This window comes from Aulonocara sp. 'chitande type north' Nkhata Bay, linkage group LG9 (assembly GCF_057382095.1).
Source record: "Aulonocara sp. 'chitande type north' Nkhata Bay isolate Kocher_YH1m ecotype deep benthic linkage group LG9, A_spYH_male_GT1.1, whole genome shotgun sequence".
Classification (NCBI taxonomy): Eukaryota; Metazoa; Chordata; class Actinopteri; order Cichliformes; family Cichlidae; genus Aulonocara; species Aulonocara sp. 'chitande type north' Nkhata Bay.
In genome coordinates, this window is record NC_141352.1 from 35,276,958 (window position 1) to 35,293,088 (window position 16,131).

Sequence of the window (16,131 nt, forward strand, 5' to 3'; positions counted from 1 at the left end):
TCATTTACCAGTCAGAAAACATTTTAAAATATTTTTCACTTTTAATTAGTAATAACTGTATTTTATAACGATATAATAACTAGGTAGCCCGTTTTCATTTATTTTGGGATAGTTTTGTTTCTGTGTTTAGTTTCTGTGTCAGTGTGTAACCTACAGTAGATTGGCGGTAAGCACCCCCCCAGCCCCACAAGCAGAAACAAAAGTATTATCCTGCTGTGGACACTGGCAGCAGCAGACAGTAAAACGGATTTTAGCCACTAGAAATCAATAGCGTTTTAAGTGTACACTCTTTACAACAAGAAAATGAAGCCATTACCCTCCGCCAGACTCCATTAATAATTTTGCTTAACAAAACATGGGAGTTGTTCATCTAATGCTTCAGCTAATTTGTTTTATTGTGTGTCTTTGGACTTTGAATGGGTTAGCTCAGATCCAAGCCCAAAACCATGACACATGTTCTCTTAGAGGAGTGCATTAAGGCAAATGAGAAAACGAAGACACCGATTCAGCAGCGAAAGATGCGTCATTGGTGTATTAAGATCTGTGTGCATGCCAATACATGATCAAAAAGTGTACACTGTGATGGATGCATGCGGGATTCATGACTAAATGAGCATGTCAAGTGAGGTGAACGGTAGATGGACAGGTGGATGGATAGATGGTTGGCGCGTGGATGAGGGATGGTGCCTCGTAGCTATTACTCAACAAGTTTCGAGTCCTTGGAGTTTCTGGTGGAGTAAGTGGCTTTCACAGTTTCCACCACTACTGTACCCGTAATAACTTTGCGCCCCTGGTGCCCTTGCAATAAAATGATGATAAATGATAGGGAGGGGAGATGAAACCTGGTCTGTTTGTGTGGGTGTGGGTGTGTGTGGTGTTGTGCTATCAGAGGCAGTATATATGACTTACCGCAGTCATTGCATAACAACGCGGCATCCATTCATTTATCATTTTGAATAATGCACTGAGCAAAGTGTTAATCTTTCCCTCGTTCATCTCATAACAAATATGCGAAGTTTTCACGGAGCGACATCCACACGCACACATCCAACTGCAGGAGACAAATGTGCCTATTCTTTAAGCTGTAAGCAGTACTTGTTAGATTCACATTGAATTTTACCATTTGGATGTGATGTGAATGGAACGGGGGGGAAGTAAGACAAATGAATAAATAATCTCTCCTCTAAGGGGAGACTTTTTAGCTACAGCAATAAATATTCACAGCAGGTTGCAGGCTGGCACGACTTTGGATGTGCTCTTTAATTGAAGGTGTGGATTGAGCGGATGGGGGGGCTGCCGCCGGTTGACTCGTGTCAGGCGTCCCTTCCACTGGGCTGTAAAAAAGCTGCCGTGGCAGATATGGATTAGCGTCAGAGCATTGCAGTGCAGGTATTACATGTTTTCACTGGCACTGCGAGTGCTGCCCCGTGACTTCTAATAACCTCTGTTGTCTTGTGTCTTCGGAGCACCACTTTGTGAGCGCTTGGGACGGCTGTTTTGTACCAGTGCCACTCCTAATGCCCGGGCTTCATGACAGATCAGAGGTGCTGGGGTGCGTGGGTGGGTAGAAGGATGTATCTGGGAGTTTTGGGAGGGAGGGGGGGTTTGGTTGTCAAAACAGCTCCTCGTTCCCTCCTCAGCCGCTTCCTTTCCATCTCTTCTTCTTCTTCTTCTTCTCCACCTTGCTGCCAAAAGCTGGATAGAGATCAAAGGAGGCCAACATGAAAGGCTTCCCTGAGATTCTGTTTTTTTTTCTTTTCTCGGTGCCCTGTCTCAGTGCTCTCTGTGTTATAGAAATTCTAAATTCCAAATACATCTTCTACCCAGACTGCAGAGAATGCCCGGCTTCATCCGACTCCTCTCTTTTCTTTCCCTTCTCCTATCCTCTGCCTCGTCTCGCCCCCTTCATCATCATCTCTCGCCATCCCCTGCTCTTGCCTCTCTCCAGCAGCCCTCAGGCATCCAGGTAGATAGCGGTTGATTGGCAGCTGCTGTGACAGTCAGTGGAACCAGCTGAGAGTGGATGAGTGTCAGCCTTGCTCCGGGGGCTTAAGGTAGCGGCAGTGTTGTAGCTCCCTACTGGAGAGAGAGAGAGGCCCATGAAATAAGACTCAGTTCAGTTCTTTTCTTTCCCTCGCTTCTGTCAACTGAAGCAGGTAGGAGCTAAATAGGTTTTTCAAATCGCTCCAGAGTTTATCCTGAGACTGGAAACTGGAACATTTCTTCAACTCACATCCTGTAATGTGCTCGCCTTCTCTCGTTCCTCTCTCCCTACCCTTTTGGTTATCATATAAAAGTCTGTTTTATGATAGGTTTTAGCATCTTGTTTTTCAGGGGCTTTTTAAAATTCTTCTCCAGCCTCCCTCCTTCTTCCCTCCTATCTGTTCTGAATCCTCAGCCTCAGCTGTCACGCCACTTGACAATTAGCCATGCTGTTCCCGTCTGTGCTTCATCGCTAAAAAACTTTTTCCTCTTATTTTTTAAACTTCTGAATGCAACTCCATGGCCGCTGTACGGCAGCCACAGGGGGGAAAGTGTGAGAATAAAAAAAAAAGAAAAGTGAAATCGTCTCAGTTCTAAAGTGGCTGTGACCAATTCCCAGATGGAGGGAAAGCGTTTTTGTGATGGCTTTCAGTGTGTTGCCGCTTGAGCTCTGTCCCGTCAACAGCAAGAATTGCGTCAGCTTTCCCTCTGGCCAAGTGTGTCCCATTCTCCACAGCACAGACAGAGGACACGGTGGCGCTGGAAAGGCCTCGCGCAGCGGGAGGAAGGCGAGGACTCTTTATTGGGTACTCCAAAGACACTTTGTACTGATGATAACCGTGTAAGTCAAACAAAAGCTCAGGTTAGGCCGTTTGCCAGCTCATTTTTCTACCTTTCGATTGTAGTTTTTTTTTGGGTCACAGCTCAAACAGCTGACTACAAGCAATTCTTGACCTTTCTGGAAAAGAAATGAGAGTTGCAGCCTTGCAGGTAAACACAATGCAGAAAGTACAGTTAAAAAAAACCAATCGTCTTATTGTGGTATTATGACCATCGCTGCTAAAGACTTAAATTAAACACAGATAGCTGTGCAAGCTGCATCCGTCTGAGGTCAGATAGTTGAAAAAGCCGTTTTTAAAGGAAGCTGTACTCTACTTATAGAAGAATTAATGGAACATAGTATCAGTGAATAGATCAGCTCAACAACGGACACGGCAAAAAGCAAAAGATGTGTCTGCTAGTTTGGGAATCAGCCAGTTCTTGCATTTTCTTTTTTTCTTCTTCTTGGCTTTATAAGTTGGACGACCTACAGCAGTTTGATGCTTCTGCCCTCAGCTTGTGTACGAAAAAGAACTTTACATGTCTTCTTGGGTAGAAGGGAGGAACGAGCACTTTCAAGAGCCCATAAATATTGAATGCGGGATAAATGCGGACCCATTTGATTATGAAACGGAGAGTGTGTGAATGAGTTTAGTTGTACGTGTCTGATACCAGCAGAGTGCTCTCTAGAGTGTCTGGTGAAAGACTGTGCGTCACTGCAAAGTGGACCTAATTAGGGAGATTTGGGGTGTATTTAAAAATGAATCATACTTCTCCACAACACCAACAACAGTATTCACCACTTCTCTCAAATGGGCAGCTGGCAGGGAGATGGCTTGCTGGATCGCTAAATGCTCCCAGAAACATATGAATGGGAGGCTTGATTGCTTTGTCGCTAATGAGTCATGCAGTCGCGCATACTGTACGCTGGGGCGGTGCAAATGCCGCTGGAGACGGCCCTTCTACTTTTGTTTGTGTTCACAGCTGCCTCTGGTCCTTCGCATAGCTGGCCTGCTCATCATTAACACTTCAAAAAAGGAGCCGGCGGAGCAGAATTTTAAACAATTCATTCAAAGAAGCCCCCCCTAAAAATAGTCTCAGATTGCAGGAATGGCACACTGATCAATATTTATCCTCGTTTTTGCCTATTAACTGTGTTTGCAGTTCAACACAAAGCAAAGCAGCTTTTCTTGCCTGCTTAATAATCACACTTCCCAGTGAGCAAACCTGCACGATATTACCTCCTCAAACTGCCTGATTTGTAATATTGAGGCCTTTTCTCTTTCTTTTCCCCCCCCTTTCTGATTGCCTCTCTTTTGCACTAAGTAAATTTGTGATAAACCCTTACAACCTCAGAAATGTAATTTCAGCATCGAAATGGAACACGATTAGAGCGAAATGGGAGAAATCCTTTGGTGATGGAGTGTGTCTCAGGAATGGCATTGGGATGCAAGGAAACAGAGAGAGGGGAAGGGGAAAAAAAGACCCTAAACAAAACAGTTTGCTTTAATTGTGTGGTGAATTACAGCAACAGTAAACCACATGGGCATACTCACCGAGAGCCATAAATTCAGACACAAACACATGCACGCTTGAGCATCATCCTCTGCATATGAATGAATTAAATCACAAAGAAGAGCAGGGGCTTCTAAACTTGTTTATATGCAGATTTTCCTGCACTTGAGGTGATGAAAAACAGCAAATACACAGAAAAACGCTTGTGCTATTTTTACCTTCAGACAAATGCGATATGGGATACACAATAGCTGTTTGCTCCCTCCACGTTCACAGCTTTCCATTACACAGACCTGGAGGAAGCACAAGACATAAAAGGGAGTCATCTTATGTCTGTAATATACATGCCATTGTTCCTGTATTGCACGATCTCTATCGCTCTGCCGCTGCCTGATTGCTCTGTCTCGATGGATTGAGAGGTTAATCTCCTTCAGAGAGGTTTATTAACAGGTTGTGCTGGCAATGAAAGCAACTTGGCATTGGTACCTTCACTCCAAGACTACAGCTTGTGCAGCATTTTGGGGATCTTTCATCTCTTTCATCTCTCTCTCCTTGTGCATCCCTCTCAGTCCACGAGTATTAAGTAAAGCTTTGACAGATGTGGTGAGTTGGCAATGGCCAGTCTGATTTTTTTTTCCAGCTGATTGTCTTTTTTACTTTAACCTAAATGAGGTCTTTTTCTTGCTCTTTGTTGGCTGTAGTAATCAGTGGTGTGTGTTAGACTCAGATAATTATGGGATGCTATGAGGAGTTCTTCCTATCTGGCCTGGGAAATGTGGCAACGTATCACCTATGTTAGAATGGAGCAGCTGCTCGCTGTGGGAGCCTAACTTGGCAACCCTGAGCACCTCATGCTCCATGACTGCAGATGTTGCAAGATTAAACTGTAGAGAAAGTGAGTGTATGCATATCTGTGAATGGGGACAAAAGTAGTAGATTAGCTGAATAAAAAGCGTGCTCACATGGTGGCAGTTTGGCAGTTTTATTTACTCTTTTAACATTTAGACATCTAGACATCTATTTATCTAGACATTGATATCTAGATAGATAGATAGATGTCTAATATCTATCTATCTAGAAATCTATCTATCTGGACATGCATCTATCTATCTATCTATCTATCTAAACATCTAGACCTCTATCAATCTATCTAGCCATCTAGACATGATTTTAGACATCCATCTGGACATACATCTATCTCCACATCTATCCATCTATCTCTCTGTCTGTCTACACATCTACCAAGCCATTGGCACCATCTATTTGTTCGTTTTTTTCTTCAAAGCACATGCTAACATACAAATACTTCCTTCTCCTCTCCGTCTAGCTGGTTGCAATATATGAAGAGCAGGATCCTCACAATGGAGGCGACGGTACCAGTGCCAGTTCCACAGGTACACAAAGCCCAGAACCCTTCGCCAGTGAGATGAATTCAGCATCAGCCTTCCAGCCCTACCAGGCCAGTAGTGAGATTGAAGTCACCCCATCTGCTCTGCTATCCAGTGAGTCTAGCATCAACATTTACATCACCACTAATTGTTATTGTCACCTGTCTTTATTCTTGATTCATTCATAACTGTTTAAAAAAATGCACAGTTCTCAGGTCTACTTGACCAGTGAAATGTTCTTGAGCTGTAGACTGGAATATTTGGAAGCGTGAAGTCAATTTTCTGCCTTGAAGCAAAAGGTAGTTGGCATTGTTGAGTGGTACAGTATAAAAAAGAGAAAGTAGCCTTCTGATGCAAAGAAGAGAAAAATTATCATCAGTGTGACTAGTACCTTGAGGCCTGTGCTGTGCTTTTGTAAGAACGAGCAGGAAATGTATGCCACTAGCAGACATTCAAAATGCAAAGCTTTAAAGGTCAGGCACATGAAAGCTGACGTCTGAAAGCTAAAAGTTACTTGGGAAGCCAAGCATAACAAAAGGTAATAATTTCAGACCGTGGTCTGCACTGATGCTTACATTCAGCTCCTTGGGTATCTGCTTATTTTGTGGTGTGAAATTCAGCTACTAAATTATAGCCCCCAAAAATCTGTGTTGCTTAGGTAATGCTATGCTTTGTTGTTCTGAATCACCTTGGCTGACACAGTGTTGATAAAGGTGACCACAGGTTGTCAAAACACATCCATTCAGTTCTGGATTGGAGTAATGTGAGCAATGTTATTAATTTGTTTGTAACAGGGCTGTGAGATCCTGACTCAAACAGATGTGAAAAAAGTAAACTTTTTCTAACTGACACCAATCTGACCACAGTGTGAATATACTTGACATGCTTCAGGTGTATTATTCAGAGTTGAGTGTCTGTCGAGACTTCGAAAGGTGTCCTGGGAATGTCATTGCCCTAAGTTAGACAGACAGGTAGAAACCGAGACAACGGAAGGAACTGAGACGCAGTGGGTTACTTGGTCACGCATGAGCAAAAGCACACATGCCAGAGCAAGATGGACGTGCACGCACTCACACGTGGCACACACAATCAGGAAATGGCAACGCTCAAGTCGGTGAGTCAGATGTTGCTTGTGTCCACATATTCACATCTTGTGAAGTGGAACCAGTGAGCTTGATGCGGAGCTGTCTTAAACTTCAAAGGACATCTAAGACGTTCAAAGCCAAAGCGCACATATAGGCGCCGGCTGACGCAGTCGTGCACATGAATGAACAGTTGACTTTACTCTTCTGCTCTGACACAAAAGCTCGTTCCAACCTGATAGAATGTGAAGATTTATGGAAATGACGTGAGAATGGTGGCAGTCTGAAAGTGAACCAGAGGCACAGCGTGGAAAAAGCAGGTGCGTGTGATGCTGTCTGACCTGCTGTCAAAAAGCTTCACACAAACCACCACGATTTTACCCTAACTCATTTATAGCTTTAAACACTGTTTGTGTGTTGAAAGAGCGACTTAAAATTAGCACATTCAGATCAAACTGCTCAATTAAGTGTAATTTAAATCATGTGAATCCATGGCAATAAAACTAAAGTGAAACGTATCACTTGTTTACATTTTATTTAATAGAAAAAAAGACTACTGTCCTCATTCATATACATTGATTAGTGTGTAATTACATCTTTAAACAAACTAAAGCATTCCCACAACTTAAAATGAATCCATTAAAAATTAATGGGAGCAGATGTCTGTTTGTGGAAGCCTCACGTTGCACCGCTATCTTAAATACAGCGACTGAGATGGACATCGCTGTTCTGCCTAATCGTGTTTTATGTCTGACTGAGATAGTTAGAGATTATTTTTATTTAATTAACCTTGAGTATCAGTGTAATATATCAATCTTTCAGTGGAAACACTATATGAAAAGAAATGGACAAAATTTCAGGCCACCTGTATGTAATTTTAGGTCATCTAATATCTCAAATAATGATTGAAAACGCAGCGTTCAGGATGATTGAAAATGCATCGAGGCACTTACAGTTGGTAGCCTAGCCATCAAAGTTCCTGCATTTGAAAAAGTATTATCTCCTGAACATTTTTTTAAGAGAAAAATTTTAGAACTTTATTTAAACCCTCTCAGTGTTGCAGAGTGGTTGTAGATTGCTCTGTTTCTTTACAGTAGATACAAACTATAGAATTTGACTGTAACTATACTATAACGTGTAGTCATTATGCAGTGTAATTTTATTGAGTGTTCATGGTGGATGGTGGGGTGTGGACCTTATTTCTGCCCTCCAAAGCCTTGCATGTGAATTACACAGAAGACAGAGTGTTTTCTCAGTGTTGTTCTATATCTGATACGGAGCTCTTACCCTCTTTATCTCATGGAAAAACCTTTTAGATATTATTGTTGAACAGAATCATAAAGTAATGAATTAAACTGTGAAGACCTGTTTGACCTTCTGCTGATTTTTTTCATAGATACTAGCCACACTTTTTCTTATTTGGATGTCACGGTGATGAGTTTGTGAAAGCTTTCTTCGCCTACGCAAACTTTCAGTTCAATTCAATTTTATTTATATAGCGCCAAATCGCAACAACAGTCGCCTCAAGGCGCTTCATATTGTACAGTCGATACAGAGAAAAACCCAACAATCATATGACCCCCTATGAGCAAGCACTTTGGCAACAGTGGGAAGGAAAAACTCCCTTTTAACAGGAAGAAACCTCCGGCAGAACCAGGCTCAGGGAGGGGCGGGGCTATCTGCTGCGACCGGTTGGGGTGAGAGAAGGAAGACAGGATAAAAGACATGCTGTGGAAGAGAGACAGAGGTTAATAACAGATATGATTCAATGCAGAGAGGTCTATTAATACATACTGAGTGAGAAAGGTGACTGGAAAGGAAAAACTCAATGCATCATGGGAATCCCCCGGCAGCCTAAGTCTATTGCAGCATAACTAAGGGAGGATTCAGGGTCACCTGCTCCAGCCCTAACTATATGCTTTAGCAAAAAGGAAAGTTTTAAGCCTAATCTTAAAAGTAGAGATAGTGTCTGTCTCCTGAATCCAAACTGGAAGCTGTTTCCACAGAAGAGGGGCCTGAAAACTGAAGGCTCTGCCTTCCATTCTACTTTTAAATACTCTAGGAACAACAAGTAGGCCTGCAGAGCGAGAGCGAAGTGCTCTAATAGGGTGATATGGTACTACAAGGTCATTAAGATAAGATGGGGCCTGATTATTTAAGACCTTGTATGTGAGGAGAAGGATTTTGAATTCAATTCTGAATTTAACAGGAAGCCAATGAAGAGAAACTAATACAGGAGAAATATGCTCTCTCTTTCTAGTCCCTGTCAGGACTCTTGCTGCAGCGTTTTGGATTAACTGAAGGCAAACATGCTCTAAAGCATGTTTTTTTGCATAAATAGCTAATCTTAGATTGTGGTTAAGCAGAAAAACTGATTCCTGCACATAACGTTTCCTGTAATGAGCCTTACTTCTATGAAGAGCAGTGTTTGGAGAACATGACAAGATGATGAAGAAGGATGGTAGAAAAGAGGTCATCAGGTTGGTGAAGCAAATGACATGTATTGTTTGTTGCAGCGGTGAGGGGACGCTTCACCAAGAAACTGCAAACAGGGTTGTATTACACAGCCTATTAGTTCCTGGGAGATTGTATGTAATGCACATCAACTCTTTTTATATGTTGCTGTCTCAAAACTTGTTTTAAGCGTCAGGCTGACTGGCATCGCATGTACATGGTCAGTGAGATAAACAGACAGCTGATGGTCCCTCCAGAGATGCAGATGAGTGAATTACTGGCAGCATTATTGCAAATCAGGCATCAAAGTGTAGCAGCAGCACCCTTGGCAGCTGTGCTCTGAGGCAGAGAATAATGGCTACTTAAAATCATCATCTTTTAGAGCCATATTGATTGTTTTTTTTCCCTCCTCCATCTCCCGCAGTCCCAAAACTCTACCTCTCGCTTCACTTTCCGTTCTCCACCCCTCCTCTTGCCACCGCCTCGGGAGCCCATTTTAGATTTCCATGCTAACATGTGCCATGCAGGTCAAACTGTTAATAATTGGATTGGAGATGAGATGTAAATTACAATAATGAATGTAATTTTCCCGTAATTATACGGATGCCGGAGCTGCCTCTGCCTCTACTTCGCACTAAATTCGAATCTTTCAGAAGTAAGAAACTGTCTGAAACTTTAAATTAACACCGGATCTTAATGGCGCTTGCTTCGAAATTGAATGCTCTGTTCTCTGTTACTCAAAGAATTTCATTCCACAGTTCAGTGATTTGAACCAGGAGCTGACTTTGTGTTGCTGGAAGTTTGTCGGCTTTAGTTTTAAACATATGTTTAAAATTATTTTTGAAAGTTTCATATGAATAAACTCACATTCCTCAGTGATGCTAGTGTTGCTACAAATTGGGAGCTAGTGTTTTAATAGCTCTTTAAGGCCAAAGATAATAAAAGTGAGCTATTTTACTAGCAGATGGGTCTTGGTTTGAAGCCAGTTCATGGAGGATGGAAGAATTGATACCATTTACTGGTCATGAGCTCGCCTGACCTAAATCCAATAGAAAACCTCTGAAACATTTCTGCTCGTCTCACGAGGTTGCAGGTCAAACCATCTCATTAGGAGCATGCCTCGATGTTGCATGCAAGCACGTAGGGGTCATTCAAACTACTCAGTATCATTTTTAGTTGTTGCAGTGATGATATCTGCCACATCAGTATTTCCCTTTGATTTTTGGGTGTCTAAATTCAGCCTTTTGTGGCTTTTTGTGGCATTAATTTGTCCCTAACACATTACCTTGTCCACATCAGTATAGATGTCCACCATGGTGTTTTTCCCCATTGAGAGCAGATGTTTTATGAGCTGTGTATCTACAGCTTTAAGGAACTCAAGGAAAACTTAAATGTGTGACTGAAACATGCATTCCTTTGCATTAATCTGACAGCAACTGAATTTTTACCTGAACAGGCAGTTTTGCTGTTTGGGCTTGAGCAACAAGGACGGATCACTTTCAACACCACATGTGTCTGCATGTTTTGTTTTGGATCATTGCAATTCCAATTTGCAATTAGATTAAGATAATTGTCTATGAAGCTGAAATCTGAACACACACACACACACACGGACATCCAGTTTGTGTTTCTTCCTTGACTTGAACTTGACTTTACTGTGTTTTTTATTTTTAGGTTTTTATAGAAAGTCCACAGCACTTGTTTAGGACACACAATCAGGAAATGGGAGAAGCTCAAGTGTTATTGACAGTGGTTAAAAGTACACTGACATTGATGCGGAGTGGCTTTAAAAGGCTAACAAAAAGATCACAGTGATTGCACTGATCCATTACAAAACTGGCATTATTTTTTGTTCAGCTCAAAGTGAAAAATCTATGGATAACTTTTTCTTTTCCATTCCCACTCTGACCACTTTACAACTTTCAACCCCCCTGCCAAGTCAGACTTGCAGTGTAATGACAAATTGTCCATTCCTCGACCGACCCGCTCCTCTGCTGAATCTTTTGAATCTCTGCCCGTCTTGGTCCTCGAGGCTCTGCAGCGACAGGGTTGCCTGGATGCCATTAGAGAAATTGCTCGTGGATGGAGGTGGGGGGTTGACACCTTCAAAGAGGAGTGCTTTCATCTAATCAATTTGGCTTAGTGGCCTGCCATTGAGGAGGCTCCCTGCCACCAGCCAAGGCCATGTAAAAGTCACAGCAGAGAGGGGGACACTCCGTGACACAAAACACTGGATCTCCATCTTAGATTTAAGGCTTAAGAAGTGGCCTGCGCCCTCTGTCACGGGGGCCCTCCCAGTGGGTTTGGGTGAATTCCAAAGGCTGTGATTGCCCATTATAGATAAACTACCAGGTTTAAGTTTGGGACCCTGTGCAGCTCGGTGTGATACGAGGAACAGATACTTATCTCTGTTATCTGCCTTCTTTCTCTCCAACTCTCTCCGCACCACAGCCACCTTCAATCTCTCACCTCAGTGGTGAGCAGGTGACGCAGTGCGATCTTGGGACTTTGATATCAGAAGAATCGCAGTGTGCGTCAGCTGACTGCTCCTGTCAGGTGGTTAACCCAGCTCACGTCATCTTCGTCTGCTGATTTCAATCCTGCAGAGGAAAATGTTTGAGCTTTAGCTTACATAGAGCAAAAATAGGATCTAAACTATTTTTTAGTAGTGACTGATGACAACTTTTTTAAATATTTTAGTTTCATTGAACGTATTTTGAGATACGGGCAAAAAAAGGGAAAATGTCTTCAAGGACAGTAGTACGACATGCTAGCTCACCTACGCCTCCCAACTCAGGTCATGTTTATTTTCCTTTAACAAAACCCTTTAACTTTTAAATCAGAGTCCCTTGAAAATTATTAAACCTAACCCATTCATACTATATTTGTATGAATGAATGGATTTCTGCTTCTTTGTATGTGCCTTTGTAAATCCCTTTTGTTTTGTTTTTCACTGTAATGGGTTTAAATTGTACTCAACATCACAGAGACATGAAGGATGTGTATATAACAACTAGTTTACACTTCCAAACCAAAAGTCTGTGTTCTGTCGTCTATAGAAGTCATTTGATCCTGCATTTAAAAAAACCCATAATGCCACTGATTTTGCTAAATAAAGTATAGCATGCTACATGATGATGATGATAATAGCAGGACTTTTTAGATCATTTAAGATAGTTTCACTGTATATTCTCCCCAAGGCATATTAGAAATACTTGGAAGCTTTTGGGAGAAGAGTTCATACAGGTTGCAAATACATGGAAAACATCATTTTTCATACTTTCCCGTGGCTGTAATGTTAAATTCATTATTTGAGCTGTGTTGAAGTTGCAGCTCATATGGCATCCATAAGCATGGTTTTCATTGCAAACTCACATTATGCAATCATCTTCTTTGTCATTTCAGTCGAGCTTTGGTGACTCATGATGAGAGGCACCTTCCAACCTCAGACTGCGTGTCATATTACCAGTGCTTCTTCTATAGTCGTTTCTTATTTAGCAGGCATATAACTACTGAATAACAAAGATGGAATTAGACAGGGCAGCGAGATGAAAACTTCTGATCCTGTGGGCGTTGCAGAGAAAGATGTTTTGTGCACAGACTGTTCATATGGAGAAAAAAAATGAGTAGCTAATGATGTATGAGCTGGGCATCTGGGTAATGTAATTAGATGAGGGCTACAAGAAAATGGGCTACAAGGTGTTATAGCAACAAAAGAAAGTGCTTATATCCCTCTCCAGCACTTAGTTCTGTAGCTGGTTTCTGCTCAAAGGAAACTGTGGGGAATAATAAATGTAAGAAACACAGTCAATCCCTCACTGAATTTTATCATTACAGGCAATGAAATTGTTAAGAAACAACCCATAATTTCTCATCCGGAGAGCTCGAATTTTCTGTTTGTTTCTTTTTTTCTCTCTTTTATATATTACTCCTGGAAGAGGTGGTGAAATAGCCTTTTTTAAGGCTCTCTGTTTCTCTCTCATCCTCTGCAGTGCTATAACATGATCCATCATCTTGACATTTGTCATGACAGGCTTATCCTCTCCACTAACACTGAACAAGAACAACATTTATTCAGCTCTGATTCAACAAAACATTAATACAGCCAGAGCTATATTCTTGTTGTCCAGCCCCTGCTTTACAAATGTCTGTTTGAGGAAATCACCAGTGTTACAATCGAGTTATCTGTATTAATTCCCCAAATTCCTGCAAAGGAAAAGCATTTATTGATGGGATGTAAGATGTGGTAATATAATCATTTTTCTAAGTTCATGCTGCCAAGTAGATCTATGAAGACCAGCACTGACAAAAACACTTGATAGCAAGTCTGAGAACCCTAAATAAGAATGACAATTTTTTTTTTTATTAAGTACAAAAATAAGCAAATATTTTTGGATTTTTTTCCCCGACTTCCGGGCTTTGCATGCAAATGTATGTTTGTGTCTGCATCACCTATCATAGATCTACTCAACCTTGCTTTGGCGGCGGTCCACTCCAGCTGTGCATAACACCTCTCAGCGTAGATTCCGAGCTGAGTACACACTCAGCGGAGAGGATGTTGGGATAGCAAGCTCATCATTAGCAAGCTGAAAGCACTTTTAAGCCCGTTGGTCCTTAGGAGACTCTGAACTGCCTCTCCCTACCTGCGTTAGTGGAGAGGCTATTAGTTATGTCAACTCTTAATCATACTCACGCTCGCAGTGTGGAGAGGGAGAGCGATGGAGCGCCCAAGGTGGGTCTTTAAACTGCTGAGGAGTGAGCGTTCTGTTTCACAGTCGCTGAGAATATAGTCATAAAAATGCTCATATGTTTCTAATATCATCCAGAGCTTATTATGGCTAATTATTACAACAATTATTGCAACGCTAAATGGGGAAGACAGTGTTTTGGTAATGAAGTGTGAAGTGCTCAGAGTGGTAAAAGTCTCCACTCAGCACTGCTGGGAAGGCGCTACCAGTTCGATTCCTATTATTACTTCTGCTAGGATCCCAGTAAAGCCTTAGCAAGACAGCTGAATCATGTGGAGATGTGTCTGTGTGTGAGTTTGTTGACTGCTTTATTGCTTCCTGAGCTGGGCTGAGAGATGTCCTGCAGGTCACTTGTGTCACACTTAAAGCAACAGAGACACGCAGAGGTCTTCACCGAGCAAGTCATTTACACTTTGTGACATGCAAAAATGGATAAAACAGTAAATGGCCATAACCTCATGACAGACAGCAAGAGGAGGGAGTTTGTTTGTTTGTTTGCGCTGACCTCGGGGTCATCTCAGCACCAGAAGGACATTCAGCAGTCTCGTTTCTGCCTGTTGTAGCTGAAATATGGCATCTTCGTGCAGGCTCAGTATGCAGTTTGTTTTTTTCTGTTTTTTGAACGCGGACATATTTATGGAGTTTTAAGAAAAACCTGTGATTGATTTCACCCAAGACAAAGGCACTGTGTTCGGAACATCTGTTTTTCCCCCTTACTTTTTGACCACTGGGATGGCTTCTGTTGCCAAGTTACAATCCCATTTTTTAAATGATCAAAATAATTCAATAAACCAAACCAGAGGTTTAGGTCTTCAGTAGTTAGCCTCTGTGCCATTAATTAAAACAGATCTCTTCTTTTTGCTTCCAGATTCTTCAGCTCAGTTCTCATTCTTACTTTAGGGAGAATAACCGCGAGCATCTTACTTCAGTTTCCTGGCTCAGCTGTATATGAGAAACAGATTTTTTAACGTCTTTCAGATTCCATTGAAACACAACGAAACATGGAGCTCATTATTACACATCCTCTTCTTATATGTGGTGGTAAACTTGCAGTGTTTCTCTTTATCAGTACAAAAATGTGGAGCCTTTAAATGCGGTGGAGCGATGAGTAGCAAGAAGATCCTGGGTTTGAATCCAGTGTCTGGCCGGGTGTGCGTGGGTTCTCTGTGGGTACTCTGGCTTCCTCCCACGGTTCAAATACATGCAGTTAGTAGGGTTAGGTTAATGGATGATTTTAAATTGCAGATAAGGGTGAATGATTGCCTGTTTCTCATTGTTAGCCCTGCAATAGATTGGCCAGGGTGTACCCCACCTCTCGCCCGATGGCAGCTGGAATAGGCTCCAGCCCCCTGTGACGTGTGAAGAATATAAATGGATGGAACATTTAAACAAAGAAAGCAAATTAAAAAGAAAAAACTATATTTTTAGTCCTAATCCAAGAACATCACTGCATGGTAATTATAATGATTATACTTCAGAATAATTAGCATAATTACTTGAGCTTTCATTTCTTTTCATATTCAAAACATTTCAAAGAATTGCTTTAACTACAAATACAAAATGACACACAGGAAAAAAACTGTTTTGTTCGTTAGTCAGTGAGAACCTGTGGGCTTCATTTACATTGTGTCTGTGCTGTATGTTAAAAAAGGGTCACAGATGGCCAAGAGCAATACCTCCTGCTCCTCTGACTCACTAAGTCACTAAAGGGTTATGGGGTGTTTAGCATCCCTTTGTCTCCCGGCTCTTCGTCCCAGCGGACCTCCCCACAGCTCCTCCACCCAGCTCATTAGCCCTTTTCTAAGAGCCTCCCATCCCTTTCTGTTTCATTGTCTTCCGCAGGGAGGTCACCTGTGAAATGTGTCCGCTTCAAATCGCACACCAGGGAAGCATTTACATGCATGTGTAGCCACATGTGGGTGGAAAGAAAACATACATGTTTACACACATCTCATGCAGACAGACATTCATGAACACATGCTAATGTGTGACACGAGATCGTTGATGTGTGCTTCAGCGCGGGACGGAATAATTGTTTTGCAGGTTAACGCCACGACAAGCGAGCAGACGCACACCCACAGATATTAAACTTTGATTCTAACGAGTCACTTTGTGTCAGTTTTTAAGAGCACGTCTGTCACG

General features: G+C 42.0%; 1 protein-coding gene across 3 annotated transcripts in view; it reads left to right on the plus strand.

The window, feature by feature from the left end:
• Positions 1 to 16,131, plus strand: part of LOC147322725 (partitioning defective 3 homolog) — a 355,660-nt gene that overhangs the window by 103,329 nt on the left and 236,200 nt on the right. For all 3 annotated transcript variants that reach the window (XM_086307269.1, XM_086307271.1, XM_086307270.1), the window contains one exon: positions 5,645 to 5,819. In XM_086307269.1, coding sequence (XP_086163395.1) covers positions 5,645 to 5,819 — 175 coding nt within the window. The remainder of the gene's footprint in view (positions 1 to 5,644; positions 5,820 to 16,131) is intronic.